Source organism: Xiphophorus hellerii, chromosome 18 (assembly GCF_003331165.1).
Source record: "Xiphophorus hellerii strain 12219 chromosome 18, Xiphophorus_hellerii-4.1, whole genome shotgun sequence".
Lineage (NCBI taxonomy): Eukaryota > Metazoa > Chordata > Actinopteri > Cyprinodontiformes > Poeciliidae > Xiphophorus > Xiphophorus hellerii.
Genome location: NC_045689.1, coordinates 20,062,446 through 20,084,690, shown reverse-complemented (window position 1 = coordinate 20,084,690; position 22,245 = coordinate 20,062,446). Strand labels below are relative to the sequence as shown.

The 22,245-nt window shown below is 37.7% G+C and overlaps 1 protein-coding gene and 1 long non-coding RNA gene across 3 annotated transcripts in view; one reads left to right on the top strand and one right to left on the bottom strand.

Annotated features, from left to right (window-relative positions):
- arhgef17 (Rho guanine nucleotide exchange factor (GEF) 17) overlaps positions 1-22,245 on the bottom strand; it is a 70,944-nt gene that overhangs the window by 17,796 nt on the left and 30,903 nt on the right. Inside the window, exons 1-2 of one of the 2 annotated variants that reach the window (XM_032545039.1) lie at positions 10,589-11,377; positions 1,375-1,452 (exon numbers count right to left, since the gene is read on the bottom strand). In XM_032545039.1, the coding sequence (XP_032400930.1) occupies positions 1,375-1,452; positions 10,589-10,813 (303 nt within the window). In that variant the 5' untranslated portion in view covers positions 10,814-11,377. Of the gene's footprint in view, positions 1-1,374; positions 1,453-10,588; positions 11,378-22,245 lie in introns of those variants that run through there. The other variant, XM_032545038.1, reaches the window with a different exon arrangement.
- On the top strand, positions 13,727-17,257 carry LOC116707641 (uncharacterized). The gene is made up of 2 exons (XR_004336545.1): positions 13,727-13,883; positions 15,900-17,257. It is a non-coding gene; the product is annotated as an uncharacterized LOC116707641 (long non-coding RNA).

The following is a 22,245-nucleotide window of genomic DNA, read 5'->3' as shown; positions in this document are numbered from 1 at the left end:
AATTCTCAAGAAACGTTCAAGTGCCAGTTGTAGCTAATTATCAATCTGCAACCTACCATCATAATAGATGATAATGTTGAACAAAGTAGTTAATAAGTATGTGAGCAAAATTTTTACGCAAAAACAATTTTTCAGATATCACAAAAAGAAAATTTGTGCTGAAAATTAAACGTAATTCACTTATTACTCCATGTGCTCTCCAGCATTCATTTACACCTCCAAAAGTACTGCTTAATGCATTTCATTTGGGAGTTAGTTACACTTTAAGAGGAGCAGCTTTAATGAATGCACCTGGTTACAGATTATCTGAGAGCAGACATCTTACCAATCGTTGCTTAGCACATTACTCAAACTAAATATGCTATTCACAAAAAGTTTTCCAAAACGTCCCAAATAAAGAAATAAAGGTCCGATTTGAGTCTTGGGCAGTGCTCCAGCTTAGACCGGCAGAGCGGTCTAAGCTGGAGCACATCAGAAACCCTCCCTCAAGGATCTGCACTCTGCAGTCTCCGTGGTAACGCATCTTTTTCCCAGTGTCGTCATGGGAACACTGCTGAGGATTATTCATTTTGTGGTCACACACAAACTCAGAAGTACATGAGCAAGAAGAGCGCGGTCAGCGTGCATGTGGGATGTAACATGTCCCTACAAAAACAATTCTCACACACACTGCAGGGTGCTTAAACAAACATATACAACAAACAGCGATGGGCTGCTCAACCAAGTGATCGAGGTTTATACTTGAATCTGTGTGTGTAACTGTGCTACAGGGACAGACAGATCGCACTGCTGAAGATTTGGGGTAAAGGTTAGTTACGTGGTAAAGCACAGACAGGTATGAGATGCATAAGGAGAGTGGATTTGTGTGTGCGTGTCTGTGATGTTTCTGTGCATTCAGAGTCGATTTCAGCATTGCTCGAATTGATTAAATAGTATCAGCACTTTCATCAGTTTTTGGGAAATCAGGTTTATTATGTACAGAAGGCAGTGTACATATTACATTAATAAATTAGAATATTACTGAAAGTGTGTTTTAAATTTAAAAGGCTGTTATGATTTTACTTCTCTGGTTTTCCAGACATTCTAACGTGTGTGTGTGTGCGTGGATGGGCGTGTGCGTGGGGGTGTGTGTGGGCAGATACTGCTGATGACAGGGAGTTGTGATAAGGTTAGCAGATAATCCTGGCCCAATGAATGACAGTAAGTGGATTACATAACACCTTTGCTACCTACATTTGTTATTCATTGCCTCAGCCTCAGTTTACAAGCCGGTTGGTAGTTTTTGCCTTCTGTGTGTACAGATAATGTGCGTCTGAGAACAATGCTAGCTTATGAGGCGAGAAATATCAGCAGATGAGTGTTTGAGTGTGTCACCTGAATAAGAGTGCGTAGAGACTCAACATATGACTGCTCTGTATCCAGGAGGGTCATCATTACATGCTTTCTCATGTCCTACAAAGACAAAGAGACAAGGTGAATAAATGAAGATTAGTCATTGCATTCATTTCTTACAAACACAATCAATGCTGATTTATGTAACTGTAACCATCAATTTAGAATATAAAACATGAGGGAACACAAACAGTGGCATGTAGACACATTTTCCAGCTCATAAGTAACTGATGTTAAAATATTCCTTAATATGCAAAAACTAGTAAATCTGTAAAATATAACTTAAAAATGTGAGTGCTTTTAGATGCCCAAATATTCAAACACCACATCAGCCATATGCATCATTGGACTCGATTCTCGATTCTTTTGGTGTGAGCTGTCAATGCAGAAATCAAAAAGGCTGAATAAAATAAAGTTTTGCTTTTGTAACTTAGGCAAATTAATCTTCTTCCTGCTAGAAATATATAAGATGAATAGTTTGCTATTTCTTGTAGACTTCATGGGTAAAAAGTTATTGCAAGAATACAGATGCACAGCAAGCACAAAAAAACTCTCCAGATTAGAGGTGACAGAAGCCATAAAATGCCCACAAGAAAGCCTGACTCAGCTAAACGCTCTTGCCGTGACTCAAGACGATATGTGGATGTGAGCTAACAACCTGCTCTCCAACATACAGACATCAGGAAGGAAATAAGAACAAAAAGAACGGAAAGTGCAAGGACAAGAAAAAGAAATGCAGGAAATTCTTCCACAGAGCAAGAATCAAGATGACAATATACCTTCCCTGTTAATTTCGCATATTGTATTTAAAATATACTTCAGTCAAAATGCTGTTACATTTCAATTGTTTTCCTACTTATTATAAATTGACCATATTGTGAGATTCTCATCCCATCAATTTCTATCCATTATTAATTGTAACTGAATATAAGAGTTCTAATTCTAATGTTTTATTTTGTAATACAAGTCAACTAAGACCTTAAAAATGCTGTGTGTGACATAACTATAAATGAACATATGCCTGAACACCATCCCACTGAGAAACATGATAGTGGTAGCATCATGCTGGAGGAATACGTCTGGCCAGCAAGAAGTAGGAACTTGGTCAGAGTTGATTTTAATATGGATATTATTAAACACATGGAAATTCAATAAGAAAACATGGTATACCTAAAGCTAAGGCAGAGACTGAGACTCCTTTTGGACTTACAACCAGAGGAACAAAGAAATGGTTCATATCAAAGCTTTAAGTCCAGACGAATATCTGTTAGGGAAAGTGTAGGAAGACTTAAGAAAGTGTTGTTAGCTAATGTTTTCGGTTCTGAATAAATTTGAGCTATTTTGCAAAAGCCGGCCAGAAATTGCAGTCGCTAAATGTGCAAAGTTAGTGGTAGAGTCTTGCCCCAGAAGACTTGCAGATACCTACTTAAAGACACAGCAAGGATAATGTGGTCAGATTTGATTACCTAGACTGTCAAAACTTGATAACAAACCAGGCCCGTTTAAGCTCAATGAAGTTTAACGGAAAATGTGTGCATTGTGAACAACACCGTAGGGAGTAAGGCTACGTCATCTTTGCCAGGCAATAAAATGTCTTACACGCTCCTCTTGCTGCGATTTCAATTGCTCAATATTTGGAAGCGTGGCCAGTACAGACTGAAAGGCTTTGTTCACTTCCTTCGCTGCTATTCCCAAACATCAACCCAATATAGGCAGACTACAATTCAAAAACAATGCAGAAAATTGACATCAATCATTCACAACTCCTTCTGTTCGCTAATTGGCCTGGTTGAAATTCAATTGAAGAAATCCAGCTCAAAGGCAGAAATCCCAGATGGAGCGATGAAGAGAAATGAGAATGAAACGAAATTGCGTAGAAAGGCAATGGCCAAAAACTAAAGGAAAACTAAAAGGAACTGTACTTGTGTTTCTCAATCACAGATAACATGTAAATAATCTAATCTGCCAATAATCTGCTTTGATGAATATAATTGTGTTACTTGTACCATTTAATTTTGTGGCTATTTGACCACAACATGCAACGACAAGTGAAGAGGGCATGGGCGTGTGTGTGCGTGGGTGGGTGTGGGTGGGCGTGTGTGCGCGTGTGTGTGTGTGAAGGGGTAGGAGTGTGGGGGGTGGGAGGTTGAGGGATATGAGGAACATGTGAGATGAATAATCTGGGTGGATCTCAGGGGAGGTTCCAAAATATTCTGGTACCAAACAGGAGATAAATATCAGAGGAAGCCACAGGCAGAACCGTGTGGTGCTTGTCCAACCACAGTGGCTCTTTCTCCCTCTCCCCGTCTCAGAAGGAGAGGTTGCATAAAAATACACTAAGGAGGACTTTTTTTTCCCCTCTTCGCCTGCTCTACTCTGCCAGCAGCTCTTTGCCCTATAAATAACCTTAACAATAACTTCCCAGAAAGGGTATGTTTAGTGTTTGGCATTTGAAGAGGTCCCAGGGGCACTAAGGGGTTCCAAGTGAGGCCGAAAGGTGGTGTTTGGATGGGAGGAATGTGTATCGTTGTGGGTGCGGGGGTAGTGAGTGAGAAAATTACTTTGTACCATATGGAAGAAAGTACTTAACACTTTTTGTTGAAAGAGTTGTACTCAACTCTCTCCTTTGTCAGGTTAATTTCTATTTACCTAAATGTTGTCATTTCAGTCTGCTCATATGAAAACAAACATACAGTGAAGGAAATAACAGCAGGACTAAACAAGGCTACAGGGTGAAGCACACAATACAGAGTAATCATCATCTCTTTATTTTCCATAATTACCCTGAAGGTGGGGAGTTATTCTGAATGCTTTGTGTTCCAATACCTTCTTATATTATGCAGCAGGACTAAAGATTAAGACGTCTTCGTTACTCTGTGACGGTTCCTATTACTCAATCTGTAACAATCACTCAAACTGTGGTAAAGAAGGATTTTCCCCATCACAGACATCTTGTTTTATTTTTTCCTTTCTTTTCTGGCACTCTTAAATGTTTCAGCCTGAGTAAATACTTTAAGCACTCTGTTGATCCCCAAGACTTCTGGGAAAATAATGTGTGGACTGGAGAGAAAACTGTGGAACTTGTCAGTCAATGTGCTCCCTGTTAGATCAAGTATAAAAACATAGCACCTCATAAAAAAAAGAACATCACATGGTAACAAAAGCAGCTTTGCTTCAGAGGACAAACCCTTGTCACAGAGTATCAAACTGTCTTCTTAAACTTATTAAACATAACAACGGCACACACGCATGCAAAATGCAAACGCATAAAATACACTCCGTGCAGGACCACAGCAGCATCTGTGTGAATTTCTAATTTGAATTAAGCCTCGTTTACAATGATTACAATAATAATTGCAAATCTCGTTTTCCTCATGGAAGCTAAACTAAAATCAACAACTTAGATTGGTTGCTGTTTAAGATAAGATAAGATAGATAAGATAAGATTTATTTGTCATTTTCATCAACAGATTACAACGAGATTGAGATTTGCTCGACTCGAGTTAAGATGCAGGTTATATGTATATACATAATATATGTATATACACATAAATTATGTGTATATACATATATACACATAATTTGTATTTATACACATATAAATTATGTGGTTGCTGTTTATTCAGAGTCAGAATATATAAGAGGAATTTGCAAGTCCTGCTGTAGGATTTGCAGATCTTTTGTAAGATGTGCTGAGATGATAATGTTCTCTGAATGACCGGGCAGGAAGACGAGTGATACAGTAAGATACGTTTAGCTATGAAGAAAAAAAGAGGGGAACTTCCCTAAAGACAGGAATGTTGTTCTATTTTCCCTTGGTTGTCTTTATTAGATTACACACACACACACGCACACATATCAGAACATGGAGAAATAATGCTAGGAATGTCACTTTCATTTCATGAGCCAGGTTACCATAGCAGCCCCAGCTGAGAGGTTGAACAATCATGGGACTGCAAGTGATTCGCTGTGAAGTTGACAGTAGTTTGGGACGAAAGTCAGCCTACGCTTAGTCCGGTTTCTGTCAAACTTCCACACAAAACACTGGAACCACTACAGTAAGACAATCAATGCTCAGCTCACGAAGCTAAGGAGGCATAGAACAAAAAAAAATAGCTCAATACAAAGAGACAAGAGAGAATATTTGTGATAGACAATATAATTGGATGAACATGATTACATTTTGAAATATTTTAAAATTTCTATTCAACACTGATTCATTTGAGCTTTACTCTGTTCTTATTGTAAGCACAAAAAACAAGATAAGATCCTCTGTGAACCTGTCATAAAGGGAACAATCAGACCTGATTATTACACCTATAAACTGCAGCGCATGTGTGAATAGCGCATACTTAAAAAGAAATGAAGCCAGTTATTAAACAGGAGACAAAAGTATAATCAAGCTTATAAAATCTGTATCTTTTGTTCTTCTAGTTTCAACTGACACTCAACCCCAACAATGTTTTTTTTTTTTTTTAAATGAGACCAAACTTACTTAATAAAAAAAAAACAGGATCCATTAGAACACCACTGATCCATCAGCCATGGAAACACATATAAGGATCCAATCAGAACCTTCTGTGGCAAAGCCTCCAACAAATGTCTTTTTCTCTTTCTGTAATGTCGAGAATTGAAACATTTGACACACTTTTCCAAGCAGCTGTAATTAAATTGACATTGACTAATAGAACATTCAAAGCAAAGTTTCTGAAGCAGGAAAAAAAAACACCTCACTTTTGTAAGTTTTCTCCACCCAATATTAAGTGGAGCTGCTTTACACTGTTTGCACTTCACATCTCACCAAGCTAAAAAAAAAAGACACAATTAGTAAAATATAAAGGCTTTTTGGTTTTTTTAACACTGAAATTTGGAGTTACTTACTGAATTCAAAAGAACTAGGATTACTTTTATGCCCTCCAGCATCAGGTTGATTTACACAGTCATAGTCCTATTTTTATTCGATTTTAGGCAATTTTATCTTCTCCTGAATGCCTGACACAAATACATATTTAAAAATATTACCTCAAATTGAAGAGGAAAATGGATACGTGTGACTAAATCAGCCTCATCTAAATTAAACACACCCAACAGAACTAATGAGTCATCTTCATTTTAAAAATGAAATCAGAGAGCATTCATTATGCCAGCACCGCATATCTCAGGAATGATGTGGTTTTAAAGATGGAGTCTGTTTGTGTAATTCAATCGCCCCACAAACAGAGGAGGGGTAATCATTTTGACCAGACAAGTCCGTACATCACAGTCTGTTTGTCTGAGAGGGGATTCACATCCACACGTAAAGCCATAAAACATTGCAGGTTGGATTTTTCTTTCCTCCAATACGTTCACAGTGTCTAACATCAAGCTTATTCAGCAGTCTGCATGTGTGTGTGTGTGTGTATTAGAACATCATGTTCTCCTAAGGTTACACATGTCCTCTTATGAGCTTTAGTGATAATGTGGACACAGCGGTCAAAAAAAAGAAGAAATTATCCCAAATATTTCCGGCAAAAGAGACCGTAGGAACACTGCATGACAAACATAGGAAAATAATCTCTGACAGCTTTTACAAATTAAACCAGAAATCCACATCCGCATTACAAAAAGACTTTTGACCTTTTTTTTGCTGCCTGACAATAAATCAGACTAAACTTTCACTGTTACTTTATAATTTTACTTCAAACTCAAAAGTTACCATACAGTTCTTTAGTGTTTGGTATAATTTCCCTTCAAATTGCATGACTTGGATTTAATATTTTGCAGATCCTTCCACGACCTTCTCACATTGTAAATTACCTGCATTTGTATGCTTTGTCAAGTCAAAAGACTCCAGTTACATTACATTTGTTCAAAATGTACTTATATGGATTTGTGTAAATGCAGCAATGACGAGCAGTCTGTTGTCAATCACGACCCCCCATGTTCATTTGTAAACTGAAATCTGGCCCTTTATCTTACTTTTAAAGCAACCGCTTCTTCCTTTATGAGTGGTCGCTCAGCCCATGTTGAACAGGACTTGTTTTACTGTGCATAATGATACACTCTTGTCTTACCAGAATCAATCAACATCTTCCTAGAATATTTGTAATTTGCTCTGGGGTGGATACGCATATTTGGCACCAAAACGGGTTCGTCTCTGAATAATCTTTGTTTAATAAAACTGTTTAATTGTTGGTATTTGAATATTATTTGAACAGGGTCGAGTGGCATTTTCACTCTTCAAGAACCTGGATATAAGGATGAACTAGACTTGAGGAGGTCCACCATTTTCTTCCTGATATCTTGGCTGATTTCTTTTGAGTTTTCCATGATGCCAATAGGAAAGGAGTGTATTTGAGGTGTTTCCTTGAAATACATGCAGAGGTTTGCCTCCCTTCTACTCAGCCAAACAGCATGAGCGACAAAGCCACCATCACCTGGTCTTTCCTAAAATGTTGATGGCTTGCAATAATCTGCATAAGACAAAATAAAATAATAAAAAAAACACTTCTCAAAACTGAATGGGCTTTTCTTTTACCAAAAATAAAATCCTTTCTTCCCCACTAGATTCCCTTGTATAATAAATGAACAGGTATACTAAAACATAATAGCCCTAAAGCTCCTTGGACATTTTTGTGAGCATCACCGCTGTAACCAGTTGTCTCTCATCAAATCCCAACTGCATTTTATCTCTCCAAAACCAGCTGAAAACATACAAGGTTATAATTAAAATTTGTTTCATTTGTCTGTCTCTTAGTTTCCAAACTCAATAAAATACTTAAACAGAGGAGCAGGTGTTCAAGCACCTAACCAATTCTGGGTGACAGAGCTCAAATCGGTGACAGTCATACAGCATAAAAGTCACCAAACTATGTCTAATGGTATAATACAGGAGAGGAGGGTTCCATGTCTGTGCTTATAAAATAAGAATTACCATCCAGATAATATATAGTAATTCTTACGTAATTCTTGACAAAATATCCAAAAGCGCTATTATGAGTCACTTTGCAATAAGCTTTTTTCTGCTCTTTTCCTGGAAAAATCTCTGTAAGAGAAGAGTATGTATTTAATCCTTTTGCAATTTTACAACTTAAATGCAATATAGTCTTTCAACAAATCAATCAGTTCCTGCATCCACACTGCCCGCAGTCTTCAGTGGTGATATGGTCCTAATGCACATGGGAGAGCAAGTTCGATTCTGTCAGACAAACCACATAATGATACAAATGAAGATGCTAAATATTTGGTGACTATCTGTTCTGCTGTACATCTCTAGACCCAGGACCAAAAACACCATTGTGGCAGATGATCACACTGCAAACACTCCATATAATCAACAAACCTCACATGAAAGCAGGAGGAACTGACTGAAGAGTCCTTTTAGGAATACAGACTCTGACTAAAGTTATTTTACCAAAAGCTTTAGTGATTAAAACAAGACTCCGTCCTCCTGTCACTGTTCTCGTCACACATCTCCCACCTCCGCCTTCGGCCTCTCCTTTATCCTCCCCTTCTTGGCTACTGTATCCCTTGGCAACAGCTTGGCAAAAGCAGCAACAGGCAGCCTCTTAGTTCAACGTGAAACACTTCAACCACAGCTTTCTCTGTTTCTCTCTGTTAAAAATGCTATACCAGTACAGTACAGACCATTTACCATGTAGCACTGCTCTGCCTCTGAAAAACTCAGACCTGGACTGTCAAAAGTGGAAACATCTAAAAGTTAGAATCCTAATCTATAACTCCATCTTCAGTTTCTGACTTGGAGATTTAAGCTGGTAAAATGTATGTACCTCCTACTTGTACCGATCAACACTAATATAAACACAAACTACAAATCAGCTCAAGCTCACCATAAATCCTGCAACAACTTTGTATCCCCTAAGCTCGTAATTAACTATAGCAAAATAAAATAAACTAAACATAATGTTGTGAACTGTCATATCACTTATGACAAAATTATGAACTCATCTTTCAGTCTTTACACAAAATGTTTTATGTTTTATGGATGAAGCGTTTAAATGCTGGATTTTTCAAGGTTGTCTTAAAAAGCATGCCTCAGATTTTGCCACTCTTATTCAAAATTTACACCCGACTCTTTTGTACATTAATTCTCCTTAATTACGCTGCAAATATTCTGATAATTTAATAGGATATTAACGTGCTGAAAGAGGTATTCAATATGTGAAAAGTTATATATATATATATATATATATATATATATATATACATAAAGAACTGTGCAAAACAAAGACAGTTTGCTTTTACATAAGAAATCTTGAGCCACACAGAAACTGTGCAACATATCCACTCCCACTTATTATTATTATTATTATCAATATCAGATATTATTGATGACAAAGGACTGCCTGGATGCAATATTTGGACAGCATGTGTTGGCATGCATTCAAGTTTAAATGATATACAAAATTTGACCAGCTGAATGAACATAAAGTTTAGCCCTAAACTATTCATACCGTTGGAAGATTTAGGTTTGAAGTGATCTTTTAATTTCACCATCATGTTTTTTTCTGATTAGAAGTAGCATTATTTCTAATCAATTTCTTATTAATATATGCTTTTTTTGTATTGTTTAATTATCTTTTTAAGCAGTGGATCTCTCATCTAACCCTAAACAAACTTAAAGGTTGGATTAAAATTATTATAAATGGAAATATATCACAGGGAATTAATGAGTTCTTGAGAGGAAACAAAATATGAGGAAAATGTGGATTTAGAATTTAGAATTGTGATAAATGTGGATTTATCACAGGCAGTACCAATCAGTACAACATTTAAAAGTGTTGGCAAACTATGGAGTGAAAATCCATAATGAAGCACCATGGGAAGACCAACTGTAAGACTACGGAGTGAGGGCTCTGTGTTTAGGTGCTGGAGATTATCATCTCATTTACTCAGCTCTAATCATATAAAGGACAGGCATGAGGAAAAGAGACAGAACTCCCAAAGAGAGACAGACATTAGCCAGTCGAGACAGTGATGCAAAGAAAAGAAGGGGACTGAAATTGAGTGTCGATAGGAAAAGAAAAGCTAAAGAGAGGAGAAACGGGACCTAATGGGAGGAGAATGCCGGATAGAGTACAATCTAAATTGAACTGGACAGGCAGGTGATGGTGTCCCAGATAACCAGAGGAGGATGTCACACACAGGAAAAAAATTAATAAAACAAAAATAAATCCTAATGGGCGATCTGGTTTACCTCTCCAACAGGGGTCCAGGAGCAAAGTCCGTTTCCATTCAAACTCCCACCTGAGCTCCCACTGCTGCCGTTTCTGAACAGATCCGCTGCATCTCTGTCCACCATTTCTTCTCCTCCACCACCTTCTCCTCCACCACCTCCTTCATCTCCTGTGTTCTCCCCGCTCTCGTTCATTTCTTCCAGAGCGATGCTGAACTGGGCTAGGGTCCGAACCATCTGCAGCATACGGACCGCTCCGTGTGCCCGAACGCACCCTCTGCTTGGCACATAGACTTTAAAACAAACCGAGGCAATGAGGTTTTGATCTAACTGTTTATGCACACAGCTCCAGCCATTATGTGTAGAAAAGAAGGTAAAATGAAAAATAAGACACCTGAGGGTTCAAGGAACTAACGCCTCTACTAGTATTTACAGCTCACCGTGCCCTGTTTCGGTTTTCTCTTCTCAAAAACAATTGCAGTCTTATAATTCAGTCCTTCAGGAAAGCATTTTCTCTATATACTGTCCACTCTTCCATAAATGAAGTCTTGAGTCTTCAGTGAGCCTCAAACTATGGGTTTGTTCTGCAGGAGGTACACTCAGCCGTGCAGCTCGTCAAATCATGTATCCTGTGCCACACACACATCCCGAATGCCAGGCAAAGGAGCGCACCTCAGCATGTCTGATCTGCTTCTACTGCATGAGTGATGTAAGCAGAGTCGGAGCGCACATCGAGGTGTCTGTCTGCGTGTGTGTGTGGGTGTGTTATGGCTGAGACGCCCAGCATGAGAGTCTGTGTGTGGGTGTAAGCGAGTGTGTCACAGCCCTCCCTCTGGGTGTGTGTATAATAGGAGGCAGCAAGCAGGGCAGACGCTCGCAGCGCTTAGATCCGCTTCACACCAGCCAGACTCGACCAATCATCAGAAACGCAATGGATCTACTGAGTTAGGAAAGGGATAAAGAACTGAAAGGTGAGGGGAAGCCTGAGAAAGCCTTCCCTAATGCCCTGATAGCTCACAAACACAAAATATTATTGTCTCAGGATCTTTTTCTTCAACCTCAATGAAATTTTCAACTTACAAAAAAAAAAAAAAGATTAATTTCTTTTGCTTCCATGCAGTTTGAGTAATGCAAGTCACTCTGAACTCAAAATAACTTCAGAGCTTTAAATTTAAAGCCAGCATCTACAGCATCAGACAAAGGTTTATATAAAGGTTTATATACACTATATACATGATTTCTCATCATATTTAATTTATATCAAACAAATTTCACAAAACATAGACAAATAAGTAGAATAAGATTATTCTAAGATAAAGTTATATTTAAAAATATTTGATGCTTATGTCTACCCTGCAATCCAGCAATACTGCTACAAGATATGCTTTGTATCGTTTCCTGTCTGCTATTTGCTTCACTCACCAAGACCTTGAAACTAAATAATGTATGGGCATTTGGGATGCAGTATTTGTTGGATATTATATGTCAAGTGTCTTGAGTTAAAACTTTAGACGCTAATGCAATTTTCAGACTGTTGGATGAAATGTGGTCACTTCAGATGCCCACACCTAAAACGGATGATGGCGTCTGAGATGATAAAGGCTATACAATGCTGGAAACACAGGTGAGAGAGAAAGAAGGGAGAAAAATATCGATTTAGAACCAACATAGTCATCACAAAATGAGCCAAAAACATTGCCATTTCATGATTTGGTCACATTGCAGAGCCCTACAAAAACTACAAGTTGAATTCATAAACATTTGGTCTTTAAGTTTGGAGTCACCTAAAAATAACAGCAAGTGCTAAGTTTTCTTAGCATTTGCTGAGAAAACTTGCTTCAAGCTACTTTAACATGAAAAAGGACTCTTTCCTCCAGCTGGGATTAGGCAGTGACTGAACAAAAAGGTCATTGGGGGACATTTAAAGGTCAAGTTCATCACAGGAAACACAGCCTTTAATCCCTGTCGCCATAGGAACATCAGAGCAGCTTTCAAGGTCTGGTGACAATTTTTCTGTACTAATATTCTGGCCCAAAGTTAAGTTTTAGCTCATGTAATTTTACAGCTTGGTTATACTCATGCTGGTTACATTAAATAATGGTAACCAGCATGAGTATAACCATAAATCTTTCTTTCCTCATGTCAGATTCTTCTTTTATTTTCTGTATAGCAAGAGTGTAAAAATAAAGTGTTATAAAAAAAGAATCCAGAATTTACTGAAGTGCAACATTTCACAAACTCAGTTTACGTTATGCAATGGAAAATATAAGAAGTCCTAAGTTGATATCAAATAAGGTCTGAGCAACATGAGGTGAGATGGAGAAATGCTGCTCTGTGTGGTAAAGATTGATTTTTGAAGATAATCTCTTGTCCAGAACTGATGTAAGTTTTTGTGAACCATCCTATCTGTGCCAGTTTTGACTTTTTAAGTCTGCTGGGTATTTGTTCACCAGCACAAATATGTTTTTTTCTTTTATTTACATCCATCCCCAAATGTTTCAATGGGACTTGGACTAGTGAGTATGCATAATAGTTCATGAAGGAAGGAATAGAAGGAAGTTTATAATCCTTAAAAGAGCCAATTTTTCACACCACTGTTTTAAACTACAACAATTTCCAGTTAAGAGGTCAGGTGATCCCCAATCACCATTTTTTGGTAGAGATGGTTGTGGCAACATGACATTGCCAGTTGCAATTTGTTGCCCCTGCAAATCTCCTAGATAACAAATGCTTTTCTACTTTGAGCCCCATTGGAAACACCTCCAGTGGGATCTCCCTGCCATGTTAGGTAGCTGTCTTTACAAAGTTCAAAGGTGCAAGTTTGTGGTGTGGAAGGAACAAGTGGACTTTGTATTTTGGCTCTTTAAGACTCTCTCTTTCAAATCATCATTAGTGAGGGCAATAATTTGGGTTAACAATGTTCCTGTGTTTTCAAGTACAGCTGCTGGATCATCTGGCTCTGAGTAAAATGAAATTATTTTGTGTCTACTTCAATACTTTTTTGTCCAGTAACCATGAGCAACTTTTAAGACATTTTTAGAACATCTTTAAAGGGATTTTGCTGCATCCAACTTGCACAAACAGGACATCCTCATATGTGTCCTCTGAGTCACATGTCAGCAGCAGTGGTATCTTGTTCCCATAGCAACTCATCAGCATTTCCTGTTTAGCTTAGGACTAATGTAGTTGCTGGGTCACAAAGGATGGAGGGGAAAAGAGGTATGCATGTGAGCACGTGTGTGGATAAACTAAGATGAAGAAAGGGAACACAGTCTGTGCTGCGGGCTCGTGGCGAGCTGACCCAGATTTCCCTGAGGTGTGTATTCCCTTTCTGTCTCTTTCTCACACACATATCCTTCACGCAAACTGTAACTACATGGCTGAATGAAGATCACTGCATCCTTTTCAAGAAGCGAACAGGATGTTCCAATTACTTTCAAGTGCATGCTAGAGGACGAGGGTGAGGAGGGGGGTTTATAACAACATAAAAAAGCCAGACGAGTTAGAGGCACTCAGTTTGTTTTAGATTAACACATTCACAAGAAAAAAAATTCATTAAGGAAACTGTGTTGACGGTATGGTAGAGACAGAGAAGCAAAATCAGCAGCACTAAGAAATAACAAAACACCAGAGAGACCTCAGACTCCGTCTCCACCCTGTTTGGAAATCTGTGTTCTTATCGCGTCAGTCAGTGCTACCCAACCCCTGACCCGCGTCGTCACCCCCATAAAACGCCGTCGTAATCATCAATAAGCATGTGACAAAAATGCAGCACCTGTCAGCACACACGCGGGTCCCACATTTGTGGGTGTGTGAGTGTGAGACACTGAGTGTTACCTCGGGAGAGGTCAACGGAGGGTTGTCCAAACAGATCAAAACAGATTTTTCATCCTGCACCTGTGCAGGCTTACAGCTTGAACCATGTGAGTGTGTTGGTGTGTCGGTGGCCCCGTTTGCTCCCAATGTTGATGTTGGGAGCAGAAATATTTGAGCAAGGATTTCTTCATTCCATATAAAAGAAAAGAAACTTCTTTCCCATCTCTGCCTAGACAGAGATGGGATCAGACATTTCACTAAAAAGCTGATGAGGTTCTGTGTGCTATGTTCCTTAATATGAAAAATACACACAAGCACAAGAGGGCAGCATTCATAAAAAGAACAAATCTTTACTAATTGACTGTGTTTTCTATTCTTTAGTATGACAGCCAGCTGGTGTGACAAATTAAGGTATTTTTAAAAATAAAAGTAACTTAGAGTAAAAAAGGAACCAGCACAGACCAAAGGGAAACATTTTGTCAGGCTTCCATTTGAAAATAATGTTAATGTAAAAACACCAAAGTCAGCAAATCACTGACTGTGAGAAAACTGGATTAAAATGATGGAGGCTAGTATAAAACCAGAGCTTCCCCAGTTATAGAAACCATAGTTTATATCTGCACGTTACAGAGAATTCACAGGTGATAAGATCTTCCTGCGCTCTAAATACGCCCTTATGGGATGGCATGCATCAGAGTGTGTGTATGGCAGAAAGAGATGTGGTGAAAAGAGCTTTTTGTCCCTGAGAGGTGAGGCTTCAACAAGGACAGCACTAGCCACAGGAGTCAGACGCTCATATGCAAACACACAGACAGACAGAACAAGGATGCTCCCTTACTCCTGTCCAAACACGTGAAGATCTGATATTATGTCTTAATAAAGCACAAGACTAGAATGATACCAAAGCAACAATTTATCTACTTAGTTTCTAGCAGTATTTGTTATTTGTCATTTAATAATTGAGTAAATATTCTAGAAAATAAAAGTACTCTAAAAAATTTTATACTTGCTGTTTGGGTAAAATCATATATCAAATAGTATTTATGTGTGTTTGCGTGTAATTGTATGACATTATGAAAATGTGCACTTCTTTAACAAGCATAAGAATAACACTTCAAATCATATGCAGAAGAAATTACTAAAAACTGATCTTCCTTCCAGAAGGAGTCTCCCATTTCTCAAAGAAATATTTTAACCATGTCCTTAAATTAGGTTTGAGAGAGTGTTGGGACTAATACTTGAAAATAAAATATTTAGCCTAACAGTGGTATCACCTGGTCAACACTTCACAAAAAGAATGCTCCTATCTTGTTAACAATAAATCAATATCTTATTACATTATTATATAAACATAAAACGCAGTTTCTGAGGAAGAAAAATTAAACATCCATCCATTTAAATACATCAAAAATGGTCAAAGTATTTTCAAACCAAACACCTTTTGTCAAAAATAGCTTATCAATTTGGTTTTAAATCAAAAATAATCAAGTTTACAGTTTTTGTCTTGCTCGAACAGGGGTGGAAAGATCCTGATAAAGTTCCTCTGAAGAGAACAGCGTTGCTGTGATAACACCAGGAGGAGCCTTTGATCCACTCTGCAGCATCTTCGTCTTCAGTTTCAAGGTTTACAGCAAGCTGTAATCTGACATCCCTTCCACTTCCTGTCCGGCACCCCGTCCCACAGTGCAACAGGCTCCAGCGATAGCCATCAGCCACACAAAGAAATTTTAACCCCAACACCACTCCGGAAATACCTTCTCTGCATCTGTCTTTCCCACCCAGTTTGTCCTTTCTGATGCCCTCTGCCTCTTTCCTTTCTCTTCAAATTTACAAGAACTTCCCTCCTGCCTGTCACGGTTCCTCCCACACAACAAAATCTCTATTCTGCGTGTCGTGAGTTATTTTTGAAAATCCAAGTGGTGCAAAAAGTTTTAAAAGGCACCATCAGCTGAATTTCTCATCAGTGGCTCCTCAACAGCGCTCTAGCCTGTCCTCACACAGGGACAGCAATATTTATTCGAAACTAAAACAGAGAGAGATGAGAACGCGATAAGATGAAATAGGAGGAAATGCTGATTCAGGAGTTATCAATCCAGTCTGAACATATGTGTGAATTTTACCAAAGTGTACTGTATTTTTAATCACTTTCTTTTTTCTCTTCAAGCTTCACTTTAGACTCTTTCTTTCTTTTTCTTTTACCCCTTCCTCACCCATTTCCCTGGTTACCTCCATTTCTCCATCATTATCCTACTTTCCACAACATTCCTGACCCCTTGCTTCCTGTAATCCTGTGTATCTAGCAAAGAGGTTATTTCTCTTGTGTCATTAGACATGCAAACATTGTGGTTTTAAAAAGGCGGCTAAAACAGAGCTTTGGTGCACCTCCAGCAATAAAACAGAGTGGGAGTTGGCCTGTGACAAATCAAAGTAAGATTAAATGAGAAGGTGTCTCAGGGTGTACAGGAAGAATCAGAAGAGAGAGTGATGAGAGGCTTGCTTTTGTTTAATCAAGAGAAAAATATTTAAAAGCGATGTAAACAGAGACACCTCACTGTCAGAGCAAACCAGGGCAGCTAGAGAAGAAACAACAAATTAGAAGAAGGTTTTTCAGCCTGTCCAACCGAAACCTATACTGCCTGGTGCTTTGAATCTTGTGAGATACAATACTGAGAAAAAGTGCTAGATGCAGAATTTGATAAGGTACCCACTAAAAAATCTTCAGTCACATTATTTTTAAAACCATGGCGCTATCAAGAAGGCCAAGTTGTTTTCCATCAGTTATTTCAAAATTGTAATGTCATGTTTGTTTGCGTCAAGTTGTGTGAACATGGAAGCAAAGTTTGTGATGTTATGAAATAAAATGAATGAGAAATACAGGGTCTGCAGTTTTTACTCCTCATTCAGTTTTGTGCAGCTTGTGAATATTTGATAACAAATAAGAAGCAGAAACCAATAAGTGAAACTGAGATGCTCCCTTGTATGCACTTCCTGGGTTAAAAGTGAAAATTTGGCCAATTTTAGGAGTGAACCATTTTAGAATTACCATAAAATAAGTAAAATAAAAAAGCTGATTGTTAGTATACATGTCTTAAAATGAAATTACTTTTTAAACAGATTTGGGTACAGCGCTATTAGAAGTAAAACTTGGTTATTCAAGAATGCAATTTTGAAGCATGTCATCAATTAAACTAGCAGACGGCAAATGAAGAAGAGAAGGTGGATTTCAACCATCAAAAAGCAACAAGTCACATTTTTTACCAATTGGATATTAGCTTTTAAAAGATGTTTCTAACTATTCCAGCAGCCATTAGCTTCATACAAGTTGATACTAAGTAAGATAACATGCAGAAAGTTCTTAGAGTATCACTACTGTAGCCGCAGTACGGGAAAGTCAAAATAATATACATTTTCATATCAGATAAACTACAATATCTTTCTGAAAACCTTCAAAATAAAAGCTTTTAGATCACTGAAATGCTTGGAACTTTAAATAACACATTATCTCTGTTGGGCAAAAACCTTACATCTCCATTTTTAGCTATTCTTGAAAGAATCCACTCAGCTGATCAATGAAATCTGTTTTGTGAAGATCTTCACAAATGGCACATAACTTTGACCTTAAAAGTGTGAGGTTACATTTAGGAGTACAATGGTTATTTCAATGTCTTGAAAAATCACATTTTCAAGAAACATGGTTCTTGAAAATTAACCATGTTTCCATGGTTTTCAAGAAACATTGTTTCTTGAAAATGAGACACCCATCATCATTTGTAATTCTAGCTAAACCTTTACTGTTTCAGTTCAGCTAGGGTAACTAAAAACACCTGGGTTTTATAAAAAGGGAACAAATTTGAGAAAACTTTAACCCCCCAATGGACCAAAATAGTAACATAGCCCAGGGCATAAGAATAGCATAATATTAATCCTAGTTGGTTTTGAGACAAAGATGTCAAGTTCAAGCCTCTGATGTTTTTTGTTTAAAAATGCTCTTTGACAAAAGTTGCAACTAGGGTTAGCCGGAAAACAATCCCTGGGACAGTTTTTGTAGCCGTGGCAATAAGCAAAGAACAAAACAGCAAAACTAAGGAAGATGTCATCAACATCCTTAATGTTTGTCAACTATGTAGATTAGATTTCCACTGCTAATGTGACAGTTATCTTACAACAGGAACATTGAGAAATTATCTGATAGAGTTGTAAAAGAACCAACCGGGACACATTTTTATGAAACTACCTACTGGATGTTGTAGTTTTTGCTCTGTCTTAACCTCTCAAAATGCCAAAAGCTTTAGAGTAATCAACTTTTTCCTCTTATTTTCATCATCCATTTGAAAGCTGGGCAGCACAACTGCAGAAGTTTACCTCTGTGTAGAAGTGAATGGAAAGCTGAAGAGTTCCCACAGAGTTCCTTAGAAAGAAACTCGTAAACTAGAAGAGTAAACCAGATGCCAGACGGATGGACACAATTCAGTAACAAAAAAAAGATTAGGTCTTGGCAGATAAAGATGAGATTGATATGAGAGAGTCACTTCTCATGTTGGCATGTACAAAAATGTAAATTTCACAAATACAGATGCTGCTGTACTTGGTGCAAAAAGGAGCTAGTTTACATGCTTCCCTTTTAAACGCAAGAAAATGTAGCCACAGGAGAGATTTTTTAAAGATTAAAAGAAAACAAAATCTGTGTAATGAACATCTCCTACAGGCAGGTCAGCAACTCCAGTTACCACAGAAACAGGCAAATGGTACAAAAAGCATGAATGAGACAGCAAACAGCAAAAAAAGGAAAAAAAAACCCTGTTATTATTATACTCACCCAAACAATATAATATAACAATACTGCAGAAACACACTAAATAGGAAGTGCAGCTGCATCACAAATCTCCAAGGAACAACATGTGTCCCATTGTCAAGTTCCAATAACTGGGTCTGACACACACAAAAGATACAGTAAGTGAATGGAAACAGATACGTGGCAGAAGTCTTTGTGAAGGAGGTAGGTCATTACAGAGGACCCATTATACTTCCTGGAAAAAGCTAGGATAGGTCTACGGGAAATACAAAACAAGGTCATTACGGGTTTTTTGTTTGTTTGTTTGGTTTTTACATAAAATCCTTCTTAGATAATAACATTCAACTTCTTCAGCTCTTCAGGTGTGCAATTATATAACCATACATCTTTGAAAAGCAGAAAAAGAGCTTGCTGCACAACCAACCAGAATGCAGCAACAACTGCTTTCTGAATTCAACAGCCATTGCACAGTGCATACAGTAGTAAAACGAAACGTGCTGGAGCACCGCTTGGGTTGCTTTGTGAGGGGCTGAGCTTCACTGGGGTTGCTAGGTAATGGGGCAGTGTTCGCCGATTGTGACTTAATAATCACAATTGCAATCTAGCAAAAAGTTAGAAAACGTAAAAAAGAGTCTCACTTTTTTTGAGTTCAACTTCAAATTGTTGATCATAATTGCACATCTGTGCAATTAGATGTGCAATCTAATTGCACTATCAATCTAAATGTTTGCAATTGCACAGATGTGCAATATAATTGCACATCTGTGCAATTGTTGATCATAATTGCACATTTCTTTGCAGCCATTTTCATGTGCGAGTGTAAAAGTTGAGTAGACCTGGGCATGAAGACGTCCTACAACAGTTCAGAGAAGCTTAAAGTAGGCAGAGCTGAAGAAGTTGAATCCTGAAGTTGAATTTTTGGACTAGAAATAGTCCAAGTACTTGGACAAAAACACACTAAAAGCAAATTTTGCATAATAGATCTTCTTTGAATAACGTAGTGGCAACGTGTGACAAATAAAGTCAGAAGAACATAAAGCTAATTATGAGTTAGCGTGGCTTTGAAAACAAGTGCATATAATATACAAGATAATAGGTAGATTCATCCAGACTGATATGCAAGTTAGAACAGCTGTTTACCTAACATAAAAAACCGTAACATAAAAACTACTCTGTGCTGTCAAAACAACCTCAGAAGTGTTATTTTTCTTTAAATGTTTGTTAAAAAAAAAAAAAGTGATCTGTCATTTAATATCCTAAGTAACGGTTTAAATAAGGAATCAAAGTCAACCAAAAAAAAAAATCCTTAGTGGATGTAAATTGGCTCCAACTGACATAAAGTCCAGCATTATTTAAACAAAACAAATAATCCCAGTTTGTCACACATAATAGCACAAAGAAAAAAAAAACATCATTATTATTTCCTACAGGACAAGATAAGAATAATACTGATAGTGAAACTCCTGCTCAATTCACAGCTTTTGCAGATCTCGTCCAGGTTAGCTTTGCTTTACTTTGACGCCTAATAATATCAAGGAACTCTGAATGTTTGGTTAAGATTAGGAAAATGTTTTAGTTTTTCAAAAACACCACAATATTGATCACTGATTGCAGTAGGTAAGGGATGAAGACTATTTTATTTCTTAAAGGTTTTCTATTTTAAAAAATAAAAATATTTGGTAGGTATCGAGGAAACCAGCAATAATAAAACTCTTTGCTAAAGTAATAACCTGTGCTTTGGCTTATTCTTACAGCAGCAATTGTGTAAACAAGCACTTAGATTTTACATGAGCTTGTGGAAGAGTGCAGTCAAACTTCAGAGCCCACTGTCTATGTGAACAGAGGAGGATCTTCATACCAAAGATGAATGCCCCCCTCCCATTTTTAAGTTATTTTCCCAGTGAGACAAAACTAAAAAAGGGAAACATGTTTTGTATCTCGACTACCAACATACACACACACATCCACCCACACCCACCCCCCACATACACACACACACACCCCTACACACCGGATACTCCCAGGAAAAAGAAGCTGTTTATAACCAAGCTTGAAACACTTGCATTCCAAACACAAACACACAGAAACTGGATATAATCCGCAGGGGGTGCTCCGAGTCACCTTAACTGTACACATTAACTACTGCCTTGTTAAAATATTCACCAAATGTGTCACACTCCACTTTCTAACTCCTCCTCAACGCACCGTGGGGTCCAGAACAAAAATATTACACATTATTTTGCATTACATCACACTGATGTAGACAAAACCTTTCCAATGAAGCTTTCACTTCAGACCTGTAAACAATCCCCGCACTTAAAGTAACTTTTTTTATTTGAACTATGGAGATAAACTGTAATCAAAAGGCTTAAATCTCACATTTAATTTAACTTGTACCTCACAAACAGTTTATATTGCTCATATACAACTTGCGTGTTGCTGGGGATGTTTGTATTGCACTCTATTCCCAATTACGGTCAAAACTATTGCACATTATGTTAAAAACACATTTTCTTTACTTACTGACATTAAATTCGACTGAAAACGTTCCTGTTCTGGATCAGTAGGAATACCAAAATGTCTTTAGTCAATTAAATGCCAGAATAATGAGAGAAAACATTTAAAGAAACTTTATAATTACGTTCATCCAACTTAGATACATTTCTCTAATATTTGATAGAATTACCTTTGACTTTGGTCAAATGTTTTGGGTATCGTTCCACCAGTTTCTCAATAGTTTGCTGGAGCTGTGGCCCATTCCTCTGAACAGAAATGGGACAACAGAGTCAAGTCTGCAGGCTGGCTTATACACACCTTTTCAGATCTAAATTCTGTATACTGGCATTGAGATCGGGGTTTTGGCATGCCCACTCTAAAACAGTGACTTTGTTATTCTCCGACCACCTTTTCAACTAATTTAGTGACATTTTTAGGATCATGGTCTATTTGTGAAGACCGATTTGTCCCCAAGCTTTAAGTTTCTGTTTTGAAATATTGATTTAATATTTTCACATAATGTTTGTCATCATGATGTCATTCATTTTGTAAAGTGCTCCAGTCAGTCGCTCTT